The 21,357-nt window shown below is 62.7% G+C and overlaps 5 protein-coding genes across 5 annotated transcripts; all 5 read right to left on the reverse strand.

The window, feature by feature from the left end:
- Positions 1-1,386: 1,386 nt before the first annotated feature.
- LMJF_08_0910 (conserved hypothetical protein) lies at positions 1,387-7,758 on the reverse strand (the record flags this gene model as incomplete). The annotated part of the gene is made up of 1 exon (XM_001681068.1): positions 1,387-7,758. One exon carries the CDS (start codon positions 7,756-7,758, stop codon positions 1,387-1,389), a length of 6,372 nt encoding a protein of 2,123 aa, XP_001681120.1.
- A 1,127-nt stretch (positions 7,759-8,885) lies between these two features.
- On the reverse strand, positions 8,886-9,500 carry LMJF_08_0920 (conserved hypothetical protein; the record flags this gene model as incomplete). Its single annotated transcript, XM_001681069.1, has 1 exon — positions 8,886-9,500. The coding sequence occupies one exon, from the start codon at positions 9,498-9,500 to the stop codon at positions 8,886-8,888; it is 615 nt and encodes a 204-aa protein (XP_001681121.1).
- A 4,346-nt stretch (positions 9,501-13,846) lies between these two features.
- LMJF_08_0930 (putative protein kinase) lies at positions 13,847-17,302 on the reverse strand (the record flags this gene model as incomplete). Its single annotated transcript, XM_001681070.1, has 1 exon — positions 13,847-17,302. The coding sequence occupies one exon, from the start codon at positions 17,300-17,302 to the stop codon at positions 13,847-13,849; it is 3,456 nt and encodes a 1,151-aa protein (XP_001681122.1).
- Positions 17,303-18,244: 942 nt separating this feature from the next.
- Positions 18,245-19,048, reverse strand: LMJF_08_0940 (conserved hypothetical protein; the record flags this gene model as incomplete). The annotated part of the gene is made up of 1 exon (XM_001681071.1): positions 18,245-19,048. One exon carries the CDS (start codon positions 19,046-19,048, stop codon positions 18,245-18,247), a length of 804 nt encoding a protein of 267 aa, XP_001681123.1.
- Positions 19,049-19,864: 816 nt separating this feature from the next.
- LMJF_08_0950 (conserved hypothetical protein) lies at positions 19,865-20,314 on the reverse strand (the record flags this gene model as incomplete). Its single annotated transcript, XM_001681072.1, has 1 exon — positions 19,865-20,314. The coding sequence occupies one exon, from the start codon at positions 20,312-20,314 to the stop codon at positions 19,865-19,867; it is 450 nt and encodes a 149-aa protein (XP_001681124.1).
- Positions 20,315-21,357: the final 1,043 nt, after the last annotated feature.

Below are 21,357 nucleotides of genomic sequence, written 5' to 3' on the forward strand. Positions count from 1 at the left end.
CTCGGGACTTCTTCTATGGAGTTGTAGCACCGCTTCTCCCTCACGCACTGCGCGCCACCATTCACCCACCCCGATGTGCCGGACTTTGTCGTGGCGATGATAGCAGTGTCCGTGACGTGCCTCTGTGACTGTGTATTTTATTGTTGCTGCCGTGCGTGCCGTAGACGCGAAACCGGTTGATGTGGTCGTCGGCGCGCGTGCGCACGCATATCAGGACTGGAAACCGACGCAAGAGGGTGACGGTTGTGGTGTGGAGAAAGGGAAAACGTCGAAACGACTGCGTCACGCACGCGCGAGCGGGAGAGCCGGATGAAGATGATGAGGCGGTAGGGAGTGAAGCGGTGAAAGCCCTTCGTCGTCTATGTACAAGTGTAGATCACTTCCTTTTGCGTCTATGAGTGTATGTGTGTCTGTCTCCCAATGCGTACGGCAGGCTCGGGGTGTGGGTGTGGAGAGCGCCGGTGGGGCAGGGGGTGCGCGTGCGGCAGAGAAAAGGGCTGCGCCTCCACCGTCCTACTTGTCTTGTCGATGTGGTAGCGGCGATACGAGTGATGGGTGACAACAAAACACAAAAAAAAAGGTAGAGCAGAGACGCAGACACGCGCCAGATAGAGTCCCGCGAAGAATCGGGGTGTGTGTGTGAGGGACCTGTGCAGGCGCGTATACGGCGGCACTGCTGCGTGTGTGTACGTTACCTGCTGTGCCTCAACCCTCTTGTGCTTTTCGCTCGCCTGCGTTGACCGCCTCACGTCTATTCACTGCGCGGATGTGGTACGTGAAAGTGCGGCGAGGAATGAGGTGGCAAGGGGAAGAGAGCGAGAGCGCGCGGTTTACGCACATCATGTAGATATAGATAGATGTGTGCGTGTGCGGGAGAAAGCGAGTAGCCGAGAAGGGAGGACAGAGGAGGGCAGTCAGTGCAAGCGTGCACACAGAAAAAAGAAGGAACGTCGAGTGTCGCGGCAGCGACCGATGCGTACACGTGCATCGCAGCACCAGGAAGCGACGAGTGAGACGGGGAAAGGGAGGGGGAAGGGGGGGGGGGGCGGAGAAGTAAGCCGCACACGTACACGCACGCGCAGGCAATCGGCAGGCACACGTAGCTTGTGCGATGGCAGGGGACAACCTGGTTGACCACCTCCAGCCCCTCACCCCTGTCCACCGCGCATCACCTCTGCAAAAGTGATGATGCACGCCGCATCGCGCGAAGGGATAGAGGCGGAGGAGAACGCTACCCATCGTCTTCCTCGGCCACCCGCTCCAAATTATCCTTGCCTTATCAGTGCCCGTTGCATGGTAGGGGACCGAACGACATGCCGCATTATTTAGAGGGCGTACCTGACGCGTCGCGCACTCACCCTCTCCGCTGTTGCTCGACTTCTTCTGTTACGCCGACTCGTCGTAAGTCGCCTTCTTCGCTGCTGCACTGCTCGTGGCGCCGTCGATACTGGCTGGCGCACTCGAAGCCGTCGTTGATGGAGTAGCGGACGACTTCCGCTGCTGCTGCTGCTTCTGCAGACGACCACCACCACCATCACCGCCGCCTCCACCGCTGCGCATCCGCTGCGTTGTGCCGCTTCCCCACGAGTCGTACTCCTCCAGCAGCCGCACGAGTGTCGGCGTGAGTCTCGGCACGAGCCCGCGCTGCATGTCGCTGAACGACACAAGCATAAGATCGAAGGCGAAGGACATGTTCGCGTAAGGCAATGCGGCCGCGTCGTCCGTAGCGGTGTGTGGCGGCGGCAGTGGCCGGCTTGCGTCCGCTGTCTGATCAGCATCCCGCTCCCACTTGCTGCGGCCGCCCTCCTGCCTCGAAGCCGTTGATGAAGCTGTTCTCGCCAGCCCCTGCTGCTCGCCAGGGCTGCTTGACCTTGGCGCACTTGCACTCGCCAGGCCGCCACTGACATGGTCGGCAGGGTTCTCTGTCTCCGCAGCAGTCACCGCCGACGTCGCGGCCACCGCGGCGGAGGCTCGCGTGCGGCGTTGGCAGACGAGGTCCGCCGACCGTCCCCCCAGCTGCTCTTCTGACAAGCCTGGCAGCTTTGGGTAGCGCTGCGAGAAGTGATTCAAGACGATGAACTCCGCCCGCACCGCAAAGCCGATGCGGAGTGCCTCGGGAAGCGTCGAGTGCTTCTTGCGAACCGCCTCGCCTTCGAACCCGGGCCCGAATGTCGCCTCGTGCAAGAGGATGAAGACTGGCGAAGACAGCGACGATGGCGGCGTCGAAGTAGGCAGTCGCGCTAGCGCTGTTCCTCGAACCCTATCAATGCTACCGCCTGCGTTCGCCTTCGACACGAGGGCCGCCCTTACCCCCTCGAGAGCGCTGCCTGAGTCGGCTTCGTCAGACACGAGCCCGTCCTGACTAGTGAGTTCGGTGGAGTCAGCGCGTCTTGGCAGCCGACTCGGCGCCGACGCGGCAAAGGCCCAACTGCGTTCTACCAAGAAGGACGACGGACGTGTGTCACCTGAGAAGAGCAGCACACGAGAGCTGTCAGGGACACGCGAGAGCGGCTCTTGGCGGCGCTGTCGTCCAGTCGCAGCCTCAGCCGCGTCGGGGTCGGCTGTGCGGGGTCCGCCGCCCTCCGCCGCCTCGCCCAACACGCCGTGCTCGCCCTGCTCCTCCTTCATCGAGGAGCAGAAGGGAAAACGCAAGAGAAGCGCGTGGGCGTTCGCGGGGTGATCTACGGTGATCACCTCCGCGTCCCACCAGACGTTGCCCTTCACCGACGCTGCCGCTGTCGTTACCGAGGTGTCTGCTAGCGGCTCAGAGGAAGATGGCAGGGGTGAGTCGGAGAGGGTCTGCCGCTGGTGGTGCCGGATGCCGGCTGTGATGGCCTGGTTCCACGCCGTAAGGTGCGCTTGCAGCAACGGCATCGGTACAACATGCTGCTGCTCTGGCTGGTTGTTGGAAGCGTGAAGAGCGTGACGGTTATGACGGAATCGATGCGTGAACGATGCAGCACGACGTGAGTCTACACCGCCATCACCGACAGCGTCTTGGTCACGCTCCGTGCCATCCACACTGTCTGGAACGTTGCTGCCCGCCACGGCGGTGGCCACTTGGCACTTTTCCTGGCGCCCGCTCGGCGCAGCATCGCCCTCTTCCGCCGCCAGCGCGTCGGGCCACCGCCCCTCCTTGCGAAGGCCACTGACGGGTGGCGGCATCAGATCAAAGACGCACTCTTCATGAAGCCATGTCGTGTAGGGTGGCGTGCTGCCCCAGGCGTCCATCATGAACGCGTAGACCTCTGTCGGGCACACGACAAGTAGTTTTGGCGCCGGCGGCAGCGCGGATGGGCCGCGTTGGAGGTATTCATGGCGCAGCGTGAGGAGGGACATGAGGCCGAGGTGGTGGTCGGCGTGCGCGTGTGATATGAAGACGAGTACAATGTCCAGCACAAACTGCCCAAGACGTGCGTCTGCATCATCCTCGAACTCCGTGACATTCTCCGCGGAGGCTGCGTGGGGGGAGGAGGTGTAGGCCCCTGCGTCCTCCGCGTGGTCCCCGGCACCCTCGCGCCGGTCCCTGCCGTTCCCCCGATGGCCTTCAAGTGCGGCGTGCAGCGGTGACGCAGACAAGAAGCAGCAAGGCGGACCCTGACTACATGCGCTACCGCCACGGACTCGCCCGCATAGAGAGGCGAGCTGCCCGGCACTGCCCTCGCCAAAGTCCAGGATAACCACCCCACGTCGAAGTTGCTGCGAATCCATCTTCAGCGGTGCTGACGACCAGCGTCGCGGCGCAGTCTTCTGTGATTCATCCATGCTAACTGTGGCGGGGCCGCAAGAATACGTGGAGGAGTCGGCCGAGCCAAAACCAAGCACGGCATCACCCTCACGCCGCGCGCATGCGGCCTCGCCTGCGGGGGGGCTGGCAGATGTCGCCGACGGTGTATCCTCTGCCACCACCGCTGCAGCTCCCGAGGCATGGGCGCTATCATCATCGTGAAGAAGAGGCTTGACAGGACAGCCCCCTCCTGGAAAGCAGTAAGCGGGAAGATGCAACTCGAGGAAGGTGCCACTCACGTTTCGGTACTTGCTGGGAACAGCAGAGCCGGTGCCGAGAAAGCCCAGTGCGCCACCGCCCATGCCGACCATACCCGTGCTGGGCACGTCCACGCGCTGGTGCGAAGCTGCGAAGCCGCCGTGCCAGTCCGCACGACTCTCCGTCAGCGTCGAGGGCGTCGCAGGTACTTCTCCAGTCCCTGCTGCCGCGGCGGCGGCGGCGGCAACGACAGAACTTGTCCTGAGCGAGCGCAGAAACGTGGTGGAGAGAAGGGCCAACGCAGAGGCTGGCGTAGGGTATGGCAGCAACGACGTGACTCCATCCACGACAGCAACTCGACGCGGTGGTGCTGAAGGAGGCCGAGTGCGAGCTGCTGCTGCTGGTGGTGGTAGCACTCTCGGAGTTGCTGCAGTTGCTGTCGAAGAGGAAGCACTAGCATGCACGGTGTAAGCCGGTGCTGACGCAGAATCACCGCTCGAACTCACCTGCCGCTCACGCTTGCGGGGAGCCGGCAAGTGAGGGGAAGGAACCGCAGCAGCCGTAGCAGCATCGTGGCCCAAAGAAGCATTGACGGTTGATGGCGCCTGCCGCGCCGACCCTGCCATCTCTGCCCTCTGTTGTGCTTGGGTAGTCTTCTTCGCTGTGGCGTGCTGCTTGTAAGGCAGCTGCAGCGTCGCCTCAGGAATGCACCGCAGCTTCAACGAGTAGGGCCAGTACTCCACAACGTCCTCTGCAGAGGAGCTGCTCGAGTTCGACACGTTTGGCTTTGCGCGCGCAGCGCGCACCGCACTACCGCTGCCGGAAGCCTCCGTGGAGATAGCAACCCCTACTGCTGTGCCGCTACGAGCTGCGCGATCCCCAGTGGCGTTACCAGCGCCGCCAGCTCCCTGCATCAGCGCTGCCGCCCCCACATTAGGAAAGAGGGAAGGCGCGAGGTGGTGTAGATGATAGCGGTGAACGAGCGCCGTCGGGAAGGCTGTGAAGTGCCGCTGCACGTAGCTGGTGAACAGATGCCATGTTTTGTGCAGTGGCAGTCCTGCCTCCGGAGGGGTCCCGTGCAGCAGCGGCGGCGGCGGGTGGCACCGGTGCGCCTCCCCAATCCGCGTAGAGCCGCTCTCGCACTCCACCCTATTGCCCATCCCCGCGTCACCATCAGCAGTGTCGGCCATGTCGTCAAGAGTGAAAGACAGCAACGGGGTCAGCGATAGCTGCACCGCTGACAGAGATTTAGAAGAGTCCGGGCGCGGCGGTGAAGATACGTTCGTAGCCACGACCACGTCACCACCCGCCTCGACCCTCGCCGCCACCGCCTCCTCTTCGCCGTGATCCGCAGCGGCGCAGACGCGCCGATGATGAAGCGGATCGTGCTGGCCAGCTACATCCGCGAATATGTACGCGTTGTAGGCAGCGTAGACGCCGGGTTCGCCAACTTCGCGGTGTAGCGACGGCGGCAGTGTCTTCGGCCGCGCCTGAACCCTGTCCTCACGCAAGAATGGCGAATAGAGCAGCGCGTCGTGGCGGCAGCGACGCTCAAATTGAGCAAAGTACGACGTGGGCTGCACGTGGACGACGTGTCGCACAGTGAGCTGACGCGGTCGTCGCCTCAGGCGTGGCTCCTGCGAATGAGGTGGAGCTGCCGCCGTCCCCTCGCCCATTTCATCGTCCTCTTCGTAGTAGTATGCGAGGTGAGGAAAGTGCTCGCGCAGCAGCCGCTGCAGCACCCCATCGCCACGCTCCCCTGCCGCAGCGTTGTGGCAGGTCTTGTCGTCCTCCTCAGCCTCTTTGCACGCGGCAGCAGAGCTCCTCGAAGGGGGTCCGCCATCGCCACCGACGGAGCTGCCTAACAGCCGTGCAACTGACTCTCGTACATCCTCAGGTCGATCACCGTCCAGCACAAGCGAGATGTATGCGTGCCTCGTTGCCGCAGTGGGCCGCATCACCTGATGAGGGTGCACCCAGCGTTGCGTTGGGGTGGGTGATTGGTCGCTGGTGTGCCCAAAGGCAACGGTGGCATTCTGCGAGGGCGGCATGGATGTGGCGGACACATCCACCACCCCCGCATCCGTGTCTGCCTCCACGGACATCCCCAGTTTGAGCTGGCCATACTTGGGGCCCGAGCGGACACCTAGCGCGCGCGCCTTGGCGGCGTCGAAGCTCGACCCTGGCGCCACAATGATCACGTAGCCGAAGACGACGTCATGACTCGCTGGGGCCGTGAAGGACACCGTCGGCGCTGCCGTCTCTGCGTCTGCCCTTTGGTCTGCTCTCTCGATATGCCCTGCAAAGTACGCGTGATGCAGCTGATGACGCTGTTGCTCGTCTTCCGCCACGGCGGAAGAAGACGTCGGCCGTAAAAGGCTCATCCTCGCATCCCTCGTAGCGGCCGAAGCTGTGGCGGCGCTCTCGCTCTCGCCACCTCTGTGGCCACCCGATACGCGAAACGTCACGAGCAGACTCTGCGGGCTGAGCGGCAGTGTTGCATGAACGAAAGGCGACAGCCCCGTCAGCGGCCTGCCCGGTTGCGCGCCACATGACGTTGGCGGCTCCCCCACCGTCTCCACAAAGTGCAGCTGGTTGTTCCCTGCGATTGCAGCCGCGATCGTGGCGTCGACAGTGTGGCCGCCGACGGCAGCTTGATCCGTCGCATGTCGCACCAATCCGTGGAGCTGCCGGAAGACCATGGGTCGGTACTGGAAGTAGTGGAAGCGTAGAGCCGTCAGGAAGCCGCGCAGACCAGCCGATGACAGTGGCGACGGCAGGTGTGCTCCTGGCGCAGCAACCGCTGAGCCTCCCGTTGATGAAGTCGCCGCCGAGTCGCCAGCACACGGAGATCGGCAAGCGTGCACATAAGCCTGCTCACTATTGGAGTTGTGGGGCTCGCTACCACCATCGCCGTTGCGCGTACCAGCCCGCGTGACGCCCTCCATATGAGCGGGCTGCGGTGGACCGTCCAGAGCCGCACTTGGGCCGAAGAATGTGGCATGTCGTACACCGGCATCGTTGATGGTGAAGAGCATGCCAGGCAACCCCATCACAGCTGACGCCGCGCCTACAGGCATCCCTAACGCCGTCGTGTCTGCGGGAGCGTCGACGGCGTCTGCTGATGCGCTGCTGTGCTGCTCATCCTCGACGGAGCTGGCGACATTGCCGGACGGGAGCGGAGACACGGCAGTCTTCGAGCTGCTCCACCGCGTGAAGAAGAAGCCTCGCACCTTCTTGAGCTTGATGTTCGCCTCCGAGCTAAACCGTTGTGCCCCCTCTGGACAGTTGAAGAAAATGTAGCCCTCGCTGCCACTGAAGCCGGTGTCTGCCGTCACGTGCGGCGCTGACCCCGTCGCTACCGCGGACGGTGACACGGATGGTGATGGTGGCTGTGGGTGTAGGAGTGTGGACGCGTGGAATGGGCCAGCTCGCGGCCACGTTGGTCGCTTCGCCGTGAGGTACGAGGACCAGTTCCACGATGAGGGCACCGCAGGCTCGGCTACCTCACCAGTCGGAGAGGACCGGTGAAGTGTTTCGTGAGCACTTGCATTCCCCGATGACACAAGCGTAGGTGCGGAAACGGTCGCTTCGACATCAACAGCATAGCTGTGCCTTGAGGCCGGCGGCACCTCCCCTGTAGGGGAGATCGACCCCGTTGCAGAGGAAAGGGTAGACGCATGCAGAGCAGGATGATCAAGCGGGCCGTAGTAGCAGCATCCACCGTACCCGTTCGGCGTGTCAGAGCCAAGCAACTGAATGTAATGCAACATGAGCTTGTTGTGTGGAGGGGGAGGGAGAGCGAGCGGTACTCGTCGTGGCGGCGGTGCTGGCGATACTTCTCACTACCAAGAAGAGTAGGGACAGGAGGGGGAGGGGGGAAGTTGTGTGGGTGCAGCTGCTGCCAACGAGCGACACAACAGAGGTGGTGCCTCTGTCGGCTTGTCGCCCTTGCTTGCCCGTCCGGAGGTCTGCCTGCGTCCTTTTCTCTGTGATGCGTTGCCTGCACGGGCACTCCGTTGGAGCACACACACACACGTGGCGAGAGAAGGGAGGGAGGGGAGTGGAAACGCCACAGCACCACTAAACGGCCTATGGAAGGGGAAGAGGGGAGAGGATGGGTGATGGGTGGCGGTGGTGGTGGCGAGGGAACAGATTGGCGGGCCTATACGGATGACACTGTCACGAAACGCCTTCAGCAACACGCATAGACTGACAGCAGCGCAGTCGCCTCAGGCTGTCTCTCCCCCCATCATCACCACCACCACCCTCCTACTCCCCCCCCGCTCCCCTCCTCTCTCTCTCGTTCCCGGGGAGGAGCACTACTGCCTCTACAGAGCCCCTGCACAACTGCGGGGCGCGCCCAAGGGAGGTGGATAAGCAACGGTGCAGGCAACAGAGAACAAACTTTAATGAGGCAGGCAAGCAGGCGCCCCCCCACCACACACGCGCAAGCCGCACCTTCGCCCCACTCCCGAGAGAGCGTATCGCCCATGTCGTGGCACTAGATTTTCATTGCTCATTGTCCCTCGCGCCCTCGCCAGCTACTGTGCGCGCAGACCAACAGCATCACGATCATCGTCAGACCCATCCACGCGCAGACAGCGATGTAGCAGAAACTACGTCCGCAGCAGAGCTTGCGATACACGCGGCCCGGGCACAAGCACGCACACGCACACGCACGAGAGGAAGAAAGGTTCGAGAGCGCTTCGAAGAGAGGTTGAACCAGAACGGATCACTGCCATAGCCACCTATAAGAGCACTCCCCCCCCCCATCCATCACGACGCATCAGAGAGGGGAAGGCTGAGGAAGCGCGGATCGACGCCATGAGAGGGAAGGCGAAGCAGCAACACTACAACGCCCCAAAACCCGCAACACCGTTTCTGTCGGCCCGCTTCGCTACCTCTTTTCTGCATTCGCCGAGCCGCTGTCCTCATTGGCACCCGCCGAAGATGCCGAGGGCAGCGCAGCAGCATCCGCTGCCGCGCCAGTCGCCTTGCCGTCGCCATCCGCCTCCGCCACCTTGCCCTCTAGGCCCTCATTCAGTACCGACTCAGCGTTCATTGTCACCCATGACGGCAGCATCAGCTCCACGCCGGCCACCAACCGAGGCAGCAACATCATCTTCAAGCCCAATGTAAACAAGCGAAACGCGGCCTCCTGCGGAATGCGAGGGACTTCGCGGGTGAGCATGATAAGTGCCTGCGCCTGCCGGTCCCATGCGGGGTAGTAAGACCGCGATGCCCCGCCACGGTAGAAGTCGCGGCGAGCGGACCAGAAAGCCTGTTCATCGCCGTGAACTGCCTCGGCATCGATGAGGCGCGGGCACTGCCCCGGGTCGCTCTTGTACGTTGCAAAGTACGTCGGCGTGTAGTCGACCGCAACAGCCGAGCACCGCTGGTGCGTGCGGCCACCGCGGCGGGTGAGATAGTCGCGATGGATGATACGGAGACGCGGGGAGACGAGGCGGCTGACCTTCGCCATAGCCGTGGCCGCGGCGCCTCGAGAGAACATCGGCACTCCTAAAGCACAACAACATGAGAGAACAAGAGACGAAAAGGCATGGAGTTTTTTGAAAGGGAGCGTGGAAGGGAAGGAAAGAAAGGCCGGCGGGCGGTCAACAAGAAGCATGTGCACCAGGAGACCAATTTCTTTTCCGCGCGGCCACTCTCCGCCAGGGTGCACGAGCCCGACGCCGCTCTGCCCACCGGCCGGCCACACGCCCCATCGCCCGGTGCATCCCCTCTAGGGGGGCTCGGCCCCCACCACCCACACACACACGTGCGCCGTGTGAGGGCCAGGTCGGATACGCGCGGGCCACGTGGACACCCTGCTCACCATATGGGTGGGCACAGGCGCCTTCACAGCCGCAGGCCGCTCCGAGGCAGCGCCATCCAGAACCCCGCCGCCGGCATCAGTGGCAGTAAACCGCGCTCACCTCCCCACGCCGTAGGTGTGTGGCCCTGTCACCACCACAAGCGGTTCGGCATGCGGCAGGGGATGGGGGGCTGCCTGGCGGCTCCCCACACCACCACCACACACCCACAGAGAGAGAGAGAGGGCACATGGAGAGAGCGATGAAATCCCGAGCAGAAAAAGCAGAAGACCGTGAAAAGGAGGAGAGACTGCGCTGCACAAAGACACCGAGACGGTGATGTATAGTCAGATGGGGGTGTGGGTGCGGGTGTGCGATGGACGTCACCGCGCACCGTCGAGGTGACGAAACAACAAAAAGGAAGGGGAAAAACTAAAGGGCAATTGCACGTATATAATATGTAATATATTCATTCATGCATGCACACCAGTCATCCGGTGGAACAGCTTCTCCGCGAAGGCAGAGTCCGGCGACAGCGCCTTGCTTGGCAGCCGGTGCGCCACCATACACCCGATCGGATTGCATACCTTGGCACTACGCCCGCACCCGCCCATGGCGCAGAGAAGCCGCTTCCCGTAGACGCTCCCGAACAGCGGCATCCCAGCTTCCGTCTCGTCACAGATGCACCGAGCGACTTGGAAGTTGGCATGGTCCGGCGTGTTCGCCGCCACTGGCGAGGCGGTGTAGTCTTCTGCTAGGCTCGCCCCTAGCGCCTGCACACCCAGAGGCGTCGGTGAAAAAGTCTTCACTCTCTCGCACCACTCCATGGCGCGCTCTAGCATCCCCACCCCGGTCTTCTTCACTCCGGGCAACCAGTTGAAGGTGTGGCCCATACCGATAGGCCAGCCCCCCCCCCCTGTGTGCCTAGTGCCTTGGCGGAAGGGTGTAGAAGTGGCCACCGCCAAGCACAGACGTGAAGATCACGCGAGTGAGCTCGAAGCTCGCCTGCCCGTTCTCTTTCGGGTCAGTTTCCTCGCGCGGCAGCTGCACACGCAGAAGGATCACGGTCACAGGCATCCGCGTCAGCCAGTCCGTCACGCGCACAAGACTCATTCTTCTCAGCGGCAGGCGAGGCAGCAGCAGCGGTTGCAACACCGTTCTTCGACACGGCGACGAAGTCCAGGGCGGCGCAGATGTCGCCACAGTCAGCGGCAAACAGCGACCGATACAAACCCGCACAAAGTGTAGAAGTCGATCCCGGACCTCGCCTCCGTCTCGCGGTGCGACAGCACACCCGAGTCGTTCAGGTGATCCCATGAAATCGCCGGCTTTACTCGCCGACAGACGCGCGCCTCATCAGGGTGCTGGCCACATGCAAGCGGGCTAAAGCTGTTGCCCGGCCCCACAGCGGAAACGCGCAGCGACAGCTAAAGGCAGCGAGTGTGCGTCGATGTGGTGATGACACGCATGTCGGCATCCTCCGCCATCACAGCTGAGTCGTTGACGCTGGACATGATGGTGGAGAGCGTAGGCGGCAAGAGGGGTGTGTGTACGTGTGTACCGCTGTGTGTGCAGCTCGGGGTGTTGCTGTGCAAGCAGCACGGGGGCACAAGTGCGGAGGTGATAAGTAGCGGGCGGGGAGGGTGGGCTGTCGTAAGCGGCGGTGCGGGTGTACCCACTTCGCATCCGCATATGTGCATGGAGGAAGAGAAGAAGAGCACGAGCGGAAAGACGGTTCGGCGAAGGCGGGGAGGCGGAGAAGATGCGAGGGAGAGCAACAGCAGGCGCAGCAGAAGTGGACTTGTTTATCGGGCACACGAGACCTGCTCATTGTGTATGGGTAGGGGAGGTTGTGAACGAACTCAGCGCCCCCCCCCTCCCGCCGCCGCCGTCGGCAAAGGGTGGCGCCAGCTCGTTTAAGATACGAAAAGGAAGGAGGGGTCAGCAGAGAACCGCCCCAAAAGCAACATCAGGTGTGAGAGCGCTCCGCGGAACGTTGTTCTGGCCTACAACGCTGTAGCAATGCTGAGAGGAGCATCTACGTCAATCGCTGTAATGAAGGCGATGATGTTGATGCGTGCACAGGGAAGAGGGGAGAGCGGTTAGGCGGGCGTGCGTCGGCGCAACGCAAGACCCCTACAGCGCATGGGCACACGCTCATCTCCCCATCACCGCATCACCGCTCAGCTCTCGTGAAACGATAAGCGTGCAGTGCCCTTCCCTCTTTCTGTGCGTCTGTGCGTGTGTGCGTGTGTGCGTGTGTGCGCACTCGCCCTTCACCCGTACAAGAAGGAAAGGGAGATCCCCCCCCTCCCTCTCTTCTTCTTGCTTTCCCTGCTGGTGCTGCTGCTGCCGTTGTCGCTGCTGTAATGACCCCTGTTTTGATGAATGGTACATGATGACAAGTGTACAGAAGATGTATAGAAGCTCGAGAGCACTCACAGGGCGAACAGTATCGACCCGTCTCACCCACTCCACCCCCCCCGCCGCCCTTCCCTTTCCCCTCCCCCTTCTCCACGGTGGAGAAAAAGGAAACTAACAACGTCGTCTCGTCAGCCCCCCCCCTCGCTTGTGTACAAGGCCCACACGCCCTACACGCACATTGAGAAGAGCAGATACGACTTCGCCGAATATACAGAGATGATGCACGAGGACCAGACACCCCACGCCACAAGCATCCGCAACAGAGGTGTTGCTCCGCGGCAGCAGTGGGGCGCACGCCTGTATGTGGTCCCAAAAAGAGATATGGAAGAGAGAGGGAGAGATAGAGAGAAAGCAGCGTTGCATCATGGGTTCGCAACAGGTGGGTGAAGAAGGGAGAGGAGGCGGACGGGGCCTGGTGGCGCATGGGAATGTGCACATCGAACGGGTCGCACAAAGTAAGCAACGGAACGGGGAGAAATGGACATCGATGTCGATGAGAAAAGACACGAGCGACGCACACGCGTGCCCGGGGATGCAACAAAAGACGACAACGACGAAGACGGAGGGGCAAGATGACTTCAAAGCCAACGGTGTGTTCCATCGTCATGACGCGTACGCCACATGTTTAGGTGACGACGAGTGAGCAGAGAAGAGCACGCGCACACGCACGCACAGACACACACAAGCACACGCAGAGAGAGGGGCCAACGCGCAATGCACAAGTCGAGAGTGGGGCGTCAGTGACCGCTGTCTGCGCGGCCGAAGACGTACAGAGGAAGAGGAGAGAGGGCAGACAGTTCCAAGAACCACATGCAAGTCGAACGTGGATGGGAAGCGGTGCCGACGTGTCTGTCGGTGATGGCGAAGGAGAGGGGGAAGGGGGGGGGGGGCGAAGCGTGGAGAAGAGAGTCGGCGTGAGGTCGGATGGATGCGGCCGGCACTCCCACTCGCACAGAGACACAGAGACCAGAAACAGCGGTGTGCACACGGAACATAGAAGAAGCAAGACGAGGAGGAAGAGTCGGATGCTAGTGGCAACGGTGGCGGGAGGCTGGTGCTTGCGAGGGTCGATCGGACGTGCGCGCGCAGCAAAAAAAAAGTGTTCGCGGGCACCGGTGAAGCGAACATGAAGAATATCCCGCGCGAAACAGCAAACGAAAAAGAGAGGGAGAGATCAGCGCACATGCGCACGCTTATACATGCGAAGAGACGCGTCGAAGGCAGCCCCTAATTCTGCGTGCATCTCCCTCCTGCACGAGTGTATGAGTGCAGGCGGAAGAGGCACGCACACTGTCGCAGGAAGGGAAGAGAGGGTGGAAGAGGAGGTCTGCCTCTCGCCGGCAGCAGAGTGCTAGAGAGAGGCATGGAGAGAGAAAGTGAGAGAGAGGGGGTGTGCAACAAGGCATGTCGTCGAAGAGAATACACTCGCGCACTGGCAGGTGCCGAGAAGCCGCAGGACGCACGCACGCACGCACGCTTCAAGGACACCATGCGGCGAGGTTGGGTATACACCTCATTCGCCTCCTGCTTCGATGCACCCTCCCCGCATACGCCGCCTTTTTTTTCGGTCCCGTCTTCGCCTGTGTGTGCGCTTGTCCGGGTGCAGGGCAGAGAGGGGCCCTCAGCCCAGCTTGATCAGCTCCGCTGCCTCAGCGTCGACTGTCTGCGCGCACCAGGACAGAATTTCGAGGCTTTGCGCATCAAGCGTGACCTTGGGTAGCAGAAGCCCCTCCACGCCGTCGTGCTGCATCCCGACGAGGGAGCCGCAGGCGAGGCAGGTGTAGATGACATACACAGCCCTTTGCCCTGTTGCTGCCGCGCCGCCTGTGCGCTGGGACCCTTCTGGTGTATGCGGCGCAGGTTGGCGCAGGGCCGCCTCCCCCAGCTGCAACGGCGCTTCGACTTGAAAGCAGTGCCTGTAGGCTCGGATGTTGGCCTCGCCAAGTGCTGCTGTGGTGTCATCGCCCGCGTGTGCGCCGCTCCCCGCGCTCGAGGACGGGGGCCAGACGCCGGGAGACTGCGCTGGTGGCGGTGGGGCGCAGCAGCCATCCATGCCGCCCTTCCGCTGTGCCTCTGCCGCCTGGTTGTGGTTCAGCGGCGCCTCCTCAGCCTTGGCACGCAGCGCCGCAGCGGCAGCGGCGCCGGCACCTGCGCTGGGCCTCGCCTTCGTCGACCACCCGCCCGGTGCATCCGACGGCGTGGGCAAGGACAGCAGTGCCGGCAGCCCATAGGCCACTTCGGGTAGATGCAGCCACTCCACCCCATGCACGGAGCCTGTGAATCGGACGCACGCGTCACAGGAGCACACAAAACTGCCGTAGATCATGGAGAGGCAGCCGCGCGAAGTCGCGGCACGACCGCAGAGGCAGGACGTCGTGAAGTGCACGTCGGCTACGGTATCGGCCTCCCCCGCGCAGGCAGCGGCGTCAGCACCACGCATCGTCCCAGCCAGCAGCGCCGTGGAAGGGGGATGGCGAAACACCGTGCTGGCCATCAGCGTGGGCTGCAGAGCATCGATCTTCTCGCTCGTGACATGGAAGGTTTTCCTCATAGACTGCTGCAGGAACGGTGCCCGCCCTGAGAGGCATGAAGCGCTGCCAGCCTCCGCCGATGAAGGTGGTGGCGACAGACGTTGCTGCTGCTGTTGCTGCGCTGCTGCAGAGGCGGCCTGAACGGCATCGACGTCCAGCGCCGTGCCAAGCGCATCGACAAAACTCTGTGTGATGCTTTCGTCACCGTCGGTGTCGTCGCCGCGGCTGCCGCGCCTGTTGGCCGCGGGGGAGGCGAAGGCAGCCCTCACACGCTGCATTTCTACTTCGGCTGCATGCGCCTCGCCAGCCTTTGCGCCACGGCCTCCCCCACGCAGCTGCTTTCCTTGGGATGCGGCGTTGCCGTTGGGTTCGTGGGTCGGCGCGCCCTCGGCCACCCCAGGCTGATGGACATCTGCCTGCTCTGCGCACTTACTCAGCTGATGGGGCGGCGTGGTAGCCGCAGACGGCGATGTCGGCGGTTGCGGAGAGGGAACGTGGGCGTCCGCCTTCGCGCCGGCATGCTGTGGTTTTGCCTCAACGCCGATCTTGCGACTTGTGTCGTCTCGGTGTGCGCGATGGCCGTCCTGACGCTGCTGCCGCAGAACACTGCGCTCTCTCCAGGTGGACAGCTCCGACAGCACCGCGCTCAGCTCGTCTAATGCTGGCACCGCGCCGCGAGCGGCCGATGGTGGCGCGGAATTCTCGTCGAGCTGACCACCGATGTGCCGCCGCTGCGGAGGCGCCTGGTACGGTTGGCCACGTACTCCTGGCGCGCTCAAATGGCCTCCGCGGGCTTGCCGCGTCGCATCGGCGTCTCCGGCAGTGGGCGCCGGCGCGGCAGCCGCGCTGTCGCGCTGTTGGGAGAGAGGCGACGGGTTGATGGGTAGCTCTACCGGGCGGCGCTGGTCGACGGCGCCTACATCGCGGAGCGCCGCTGGGAGCGGTGGTGGCATGAAGGCCGCCCGCGAAGGGGCGGCCGCTGCCGCAACCGGGGATGTACCACCCGCCGAGGGTCGCGTGGGCGCCCCCCTGCCTCCACCCCCCGCGTTACTCCCCTTGCGTCCCTGCTGTCGAAGGGCGGCAACTGCACCTGGCGAGAGACGTGGTCGCTCATCGGCGCCAGACGCGTGGGGTACGCCGCCTGTGCCATGCGTCTCCGCTTGAACGCCAGACTTGCGTCTCTTCGCCTCTGCAATTTGCTGCTTCTGTGCATCGAAGCGAGCGACCAGCTCCTCGATGGAGAAGGCACCGGCCTCGCCACCGCCGCGAGAGGGGTTTCGTTTCGGCGGCGCTCGTAATGGTGGTGATGGTGTCTGCTTTCCGGCGGTTCGCGCCTGTGAAGACAACGCTGGGGACGATGACAGCGGGAGGGCAGCAGCGGCGGCGGCAGCAGTCGGTGCGCAACTCGCAACACCGTCACCACCGGCTTTAGTGGGGGGCGGCAGGGCCTGCTGCGCTTGTCGTGGCGGTGGGGGTGGCGGAGCGGCAGCAGAAGCAGGAGGCGCCTCACCTCCACAGGCGCCGCTGACACCTCCCGGGGCAGGATTACCGTCGTTGGTCATGTTATCGGCGAGCTGGTTGATCAGGTCCGGCACGTGCTTCATCAACACTGGCGACATGAGCACCTGGCCAGCGTCAGGTCGTCGCCGCGCGTCCTTCTGCAGCAGCTGCACAATCAGCTCCCACAGCTCCTGCGAGTAGACGGCTGGGATGCGAGGCGGCTGCTTGTGTACAATGTCCCGCATCAACGCCTTCATTGTTGTGGACTCAAACGGGACGTGGCCTGCACACAACTCGTACAGCAGCACGCCCAGCGCCCACATATCGCTCTTGCTGTTGTAGGGGCGACCCTGGCACAGTTCAGGAGAGAAGTAGCAAGGCGTCCCGCACATGGTGCTCGCCATAGCCACCGTGCTCTGTAGGACGGTGCTGATGCCAAAGTCGCCGAGCTTTACGACGTGGTTCTTGGTGAGAAAGATGTTGGACGACTTGATGTCGCGGTGCAGCAGACGACGGTCGTGCATGTACTTCACCGCCATTGTGGTCTGCACGAAGAGGTTGACGACCTGCGCCTCTGACAAGAGCCCTGCAGTGGCGGCAGAAGATGGCGACGACCCCAGCAGTCTGGCGGAGGAGGCGCTGCCGCTTCCGTACCCGCCAGTCGCCCCCAGCCTCCGCTCCGTCTGCGCACTGCTCAACAAGGAGTAGACGTCGCCGCCGTCGGCGTACTCCATGACGATATACAGGTGCAGGTGCTCCTCGTAGTACTCGACGTAGCGCACGATGTTAGGGTGGTGCAGCTTCTGCAGGATATTGATCTCATTGTGTGCATCGTGCCGCTGGCGAGAGGACATCGACGCCAGGTTTAGGTGCTTAACAACAAAGTACTGCTGTTGCGGCTCATGGAACACAAGAAGGGCTTGGCCGAAGCTGCCTTTGCCCAGGGAGCGCACCGGTACGTAGCCGGATTTTCGAAGTGTGAGGGGCAGCTGGGGTCGTGACGGGCCAATGCCCAGCAGCAGGTTCAGCTCATCCACCGCGTTCATGATGCACGCGCTCACTCAAAGACAGGCAGAGGCACCGAGAGGGCCACGCGCGAACAGAGCCCGGTAAACGGAGCTGGGCGAGCGTCGACGAGCAAGAAAAATAGAGAAAGCACACAGCGACGATCGAGAGTACGCTCCGCATGCGGCGCGTACGCGTGTGCGCGTGTGGATGCGCAGCGGCGTGTGGCGTGGTGAGGCGCGTAACACTAACAGGAGTGTGTGACGCGATATGAAAACCAAAAGATAGGCAGATGCCATGCAGGACGGATACGAGAGACGCATGAGGGATGCAGCACGGTTGCCTCCGTAGGAAAGTGAGGAACCAAGAGGGGCGACTCGAGAAGGGGAGTGGGGGGGAAGGGGGTCAATCCGCACATGCACCCAAAGAGATTGTGCGAAACGTGAGACGCTACACTACTAATAGTATTTCGACCTCCTCCTCCTCCTCCTTCCCCTCCCCCCGCCCGCCCGCCTCCATCTATCCATCCATCCATCAGCCCTACCCACCGCTCTCCCGTAGATGGGTCCGCCATCGGCCCCGCTGTTGCGTGCCGGTACGCGTGGATGCGTTGCCGGCGGAAGTCGGGGCAGGAGCAGCGCTTCGCGAGAGAAACGAGAACGCTCGAGCAACAGCCTCGGGAGGGAGAGACGCACGCAGGCACACGCACACTCGGCTTTGTCTCGCCCTGTTCTCTTATACTCGACGAAACACGGCGAAGGCCCATCACACGATTGCATGCGTTCATCCGTGCGTGTGCCTGACGCGCAGATGCGCCAGCCCACACCGATGTAGATGGTGAGGGAGGGGAAGACGCCCCATCACGCGGCCTCCACTTTTTTTACAACGACGCACGTGAGCGTAGTGCACTCGTGCGGCGTGTTAGGCGTGAAAGAGAAGAAAGGAGGCAAGACGGTGGAGGGCGGACGGAAGCGCAGTGGGGCCTACCCTGCCGTCGTGTACCCAATCACACGCTGTGTAGCCGGGTTACGAATCACAATCAGCGGAGCACCCCACACACCGTAGCGGTACGTCTCCTCCGGCGGTGGAGTCGACGCCGTCGTTTCAGGCGATGCGCCCTGATCCGCGTGAACACGACGGACGCGGACTTCGTGGAAGGAAGCGACCGGGGGCGAGCCGGCGAGAGGAGCGCCCGCCACGGCGGCGGCGGCGTCCTGCACACTAGCAGCACGAAACGCATACACTGTAGTGACGATGGTCGTCGTCGATCCGCTCCCCTCGATAGCAGTCCCTCGGCCTGTGTTTGGTAAAGAGGACGTCGCGGAGGGGTTATGCGCCTCGACCACAACAGACGTCGTCGGCGTCGAGGAGGGCGGCGCTCGCTCTAACAGCGACGACACATGCCCCGTCGCACCGCTGCCCTCCCCGTCGACACGGCAACGCCACCGTCGAGGGAGTGCCACGCAGTACCACGGCTCCTCCTCGTCGAGGTAGTAGACCCGGGCCTGCCGACACATGAAGTGCAGCAGCGCAAACAGCGGGGACCACAGCAGCAGCTCGCGAAAGCCGGGCGGTAGCATATCCAGATACATGGACAACGTCGTGTACTGCATGCTACGGTTCGCACTGCGTTCCCGCCGGAACGCACGATAGGCGCCGACGAAGTTGAACTTGCCGCTGTTGCAGGTCCCACGTGCATCCGCCCTGTCGCCCATCGTGGACGCGAACCGCTTGTTCACGCTCAGCGACGCCGCCAGCGGCGGCAAGAAAGCTATGCGCTGGGGCATGGCGACGGCGGGCAACAGAGGCCTCCCTGCCGCTACCGTGATCCACCGTCCCAAGCCCGCTGCCGGGCGATGTGGCGGCGCGGGCATGGACAGCTGCGATCAAGAGGAAAAAAAAAGGTCAGGTGGAGGACGCGGCGGCGTTGCGACGATGGGAAAGCTGTTCGGCAGCCGCCGTGCATGGCGTGGCACGCACACGGAGGGACAGAGAGCAGGAGAGAGAGAGAGAGAGCAGGAACAGTGATCAATAAAGGAGTCACCAGACGACACACCACCATGCCCATTACCCTTGCGTACACGCCGGCGTGAGCACGAGGTGCCGCAGAGAGAGGGGGAGGGCGCAAGAAGGCAGAGCAACACGTACGGCCTACGTCCTCTCGCTGTCCACTGCCGACCCGCCTACTACACAGTAGACGTGCCGTTTCTGTGCCGGGGACAGGCACACCCGAGCCCGCACTCGCATGCGTCCGCGCACCTCGCTCTCAGCACCCATGCTACTGCGTGCAGGGCGACATGGCGAAAAAAAAAAAAACAGGGGTTTCATCTTTCACTTCCGTGGCGCATTGCCTCGGCTCGTTACGCTCATCCGCTGGCGGCAGCATCACCCTCCCCCATTCCGGAGAGGCACACGCGGCTTGGCGTCTGAGCGGCTTATGCACGTGGGAAAGGGGAGAGGGGTGCAGCCCCTCCCCCGCTCGCGCTGAAAGGCACCTTTCCTTTGTCTCTCTCTGTCTGGAGTGTGTGTGTGTGTGTATCGAGCACGGCAGAGCGAGCAGCAGCAGAAACCGAGGCTAGCGCTGCCGCACAGATGATTTACCTTCAGCGATTCCATTGCTTCTGAGCGCGGAAAGCCTCGACACGCTGCGTGCGGCCCTTCTTCATGAGCCTCCGCGTGCTCTCCTGCATCTGCAGCAGCTGTCGCGCCGTTGCCACCTCCGCAGCGCGGTCTTTAGTGGTGCGGTAGACTTCCCCCGCCCTGCCGCGGTGCCGCTCGGCACGGTAAGCACGGTCGTACATGAGATCCTCGGCGGCACGCTGCATTGAACGCCGTCCTTGCGCAAAGGCGTACTGACGCGCGCCAAAATCCCGATTTAGCTCCTGTTGAAGGTTGAAGTTTGCCCGCTGTGTCTGCGAGCGCAGTCGACTCACCTGCAGCGCCGTCTTCGACTGCCGGAAGCTCTGCTTGCGTGTGTGTGTGGCGAGCGGGCCATGCGAGAGCTGTTTCGACGAGAGGCGAAGGGCAAAAGTGAGGCGGAGCATGGCCGCCATGACAGAGAGGCCACGTTCCTCGAGCTCTCACATGGACGTGCGCACGCGACAATCACCTCTTTTCGATCTCGTGTGTGCCGAGATGGTGAGCGGAGGGGACGCTCGCCTGTGAGCTACAGCACAAGGAGCACAAGGGAGGGAGGGAGGGAGAGCGAAAGGGAGCGACACGCACAGACGCGCCCTGTAGCTGCGGCAGGAGCAGCCAAGTGAAGAGGAAAAGGAAGAAGACGAGCCAGTCGCGGGTGAAGAGACGGTCAGCAACAGTTTCCCAGGGACCTTTAAAGACGAGAGAAGCATGAAGCGCACACGCTGCGTCTTGCGCGTGGGCGTGCTTCAAAGTCCTCTCTTACTCGATCACACGCGATGCGCAAGAGGCGACAACACGCATGAAGTATCAGCGGATAGAATGAGGCACACCCATAGGACGGGATGCGTGCGGTGAGGTGAGTGTCTCCTACGTCCGGTCACATCGTCTAGGCGATGAGCCGCACACATTGTCGAGATCAGCGAAGGAGGGAGGGGGCAGTCTATCAGTGTGCGTGCATGTGTGTGTGTGTGTGTGTAGACAGATCGAAGAAAGAGCTCGGTCACTTTCTCATCATCGATCCGCACGCACGCACACGTTTAACGCGATCACCCCGGCACCATTAGCGGAGCGGTGCTTCGTTCCGATGTCTTTGCGTCACACCTGAACAGAGAACATCATGGACAGAGAGAGACGATGTGTGTATGTGGGTGCGCGCGGAGGAGGAGAAGATGCGCGTACACACACACACACACACACACACACAGCGAGTGCAGCCAGACTGAGAGGCACATGCGAGCACGGGCAGTCGAGCACAGAGACAGGGAGACCCGCCCAATGCGCAGCAAAACAAGAGTCGTGCGTCCCAGGCCCCGCAAGGAACACGACAGTACCAGGAGCAGCCGCATATCTGCCGAGGTGAGAGCGGACAAACACCACCAGAGAAAAAAGTGTGCGGGGATCCGTAGCACTCCTGGCATGCAACTATACATCAAAATACATAAGAAGCCACGGAAGA

Source organism: Leishmania major, chromosome 8 (assembly GCF_000002725.2).
Source record: "Leishmania major strain Friedlin complete genome, chromosome 8".
Lineage (NCBI taxonomy): Eukaryota > Euglenozoa > Kinetoplastea > Trypanosomatida > Trypanosomatidae > Leishmania > Leishmania major.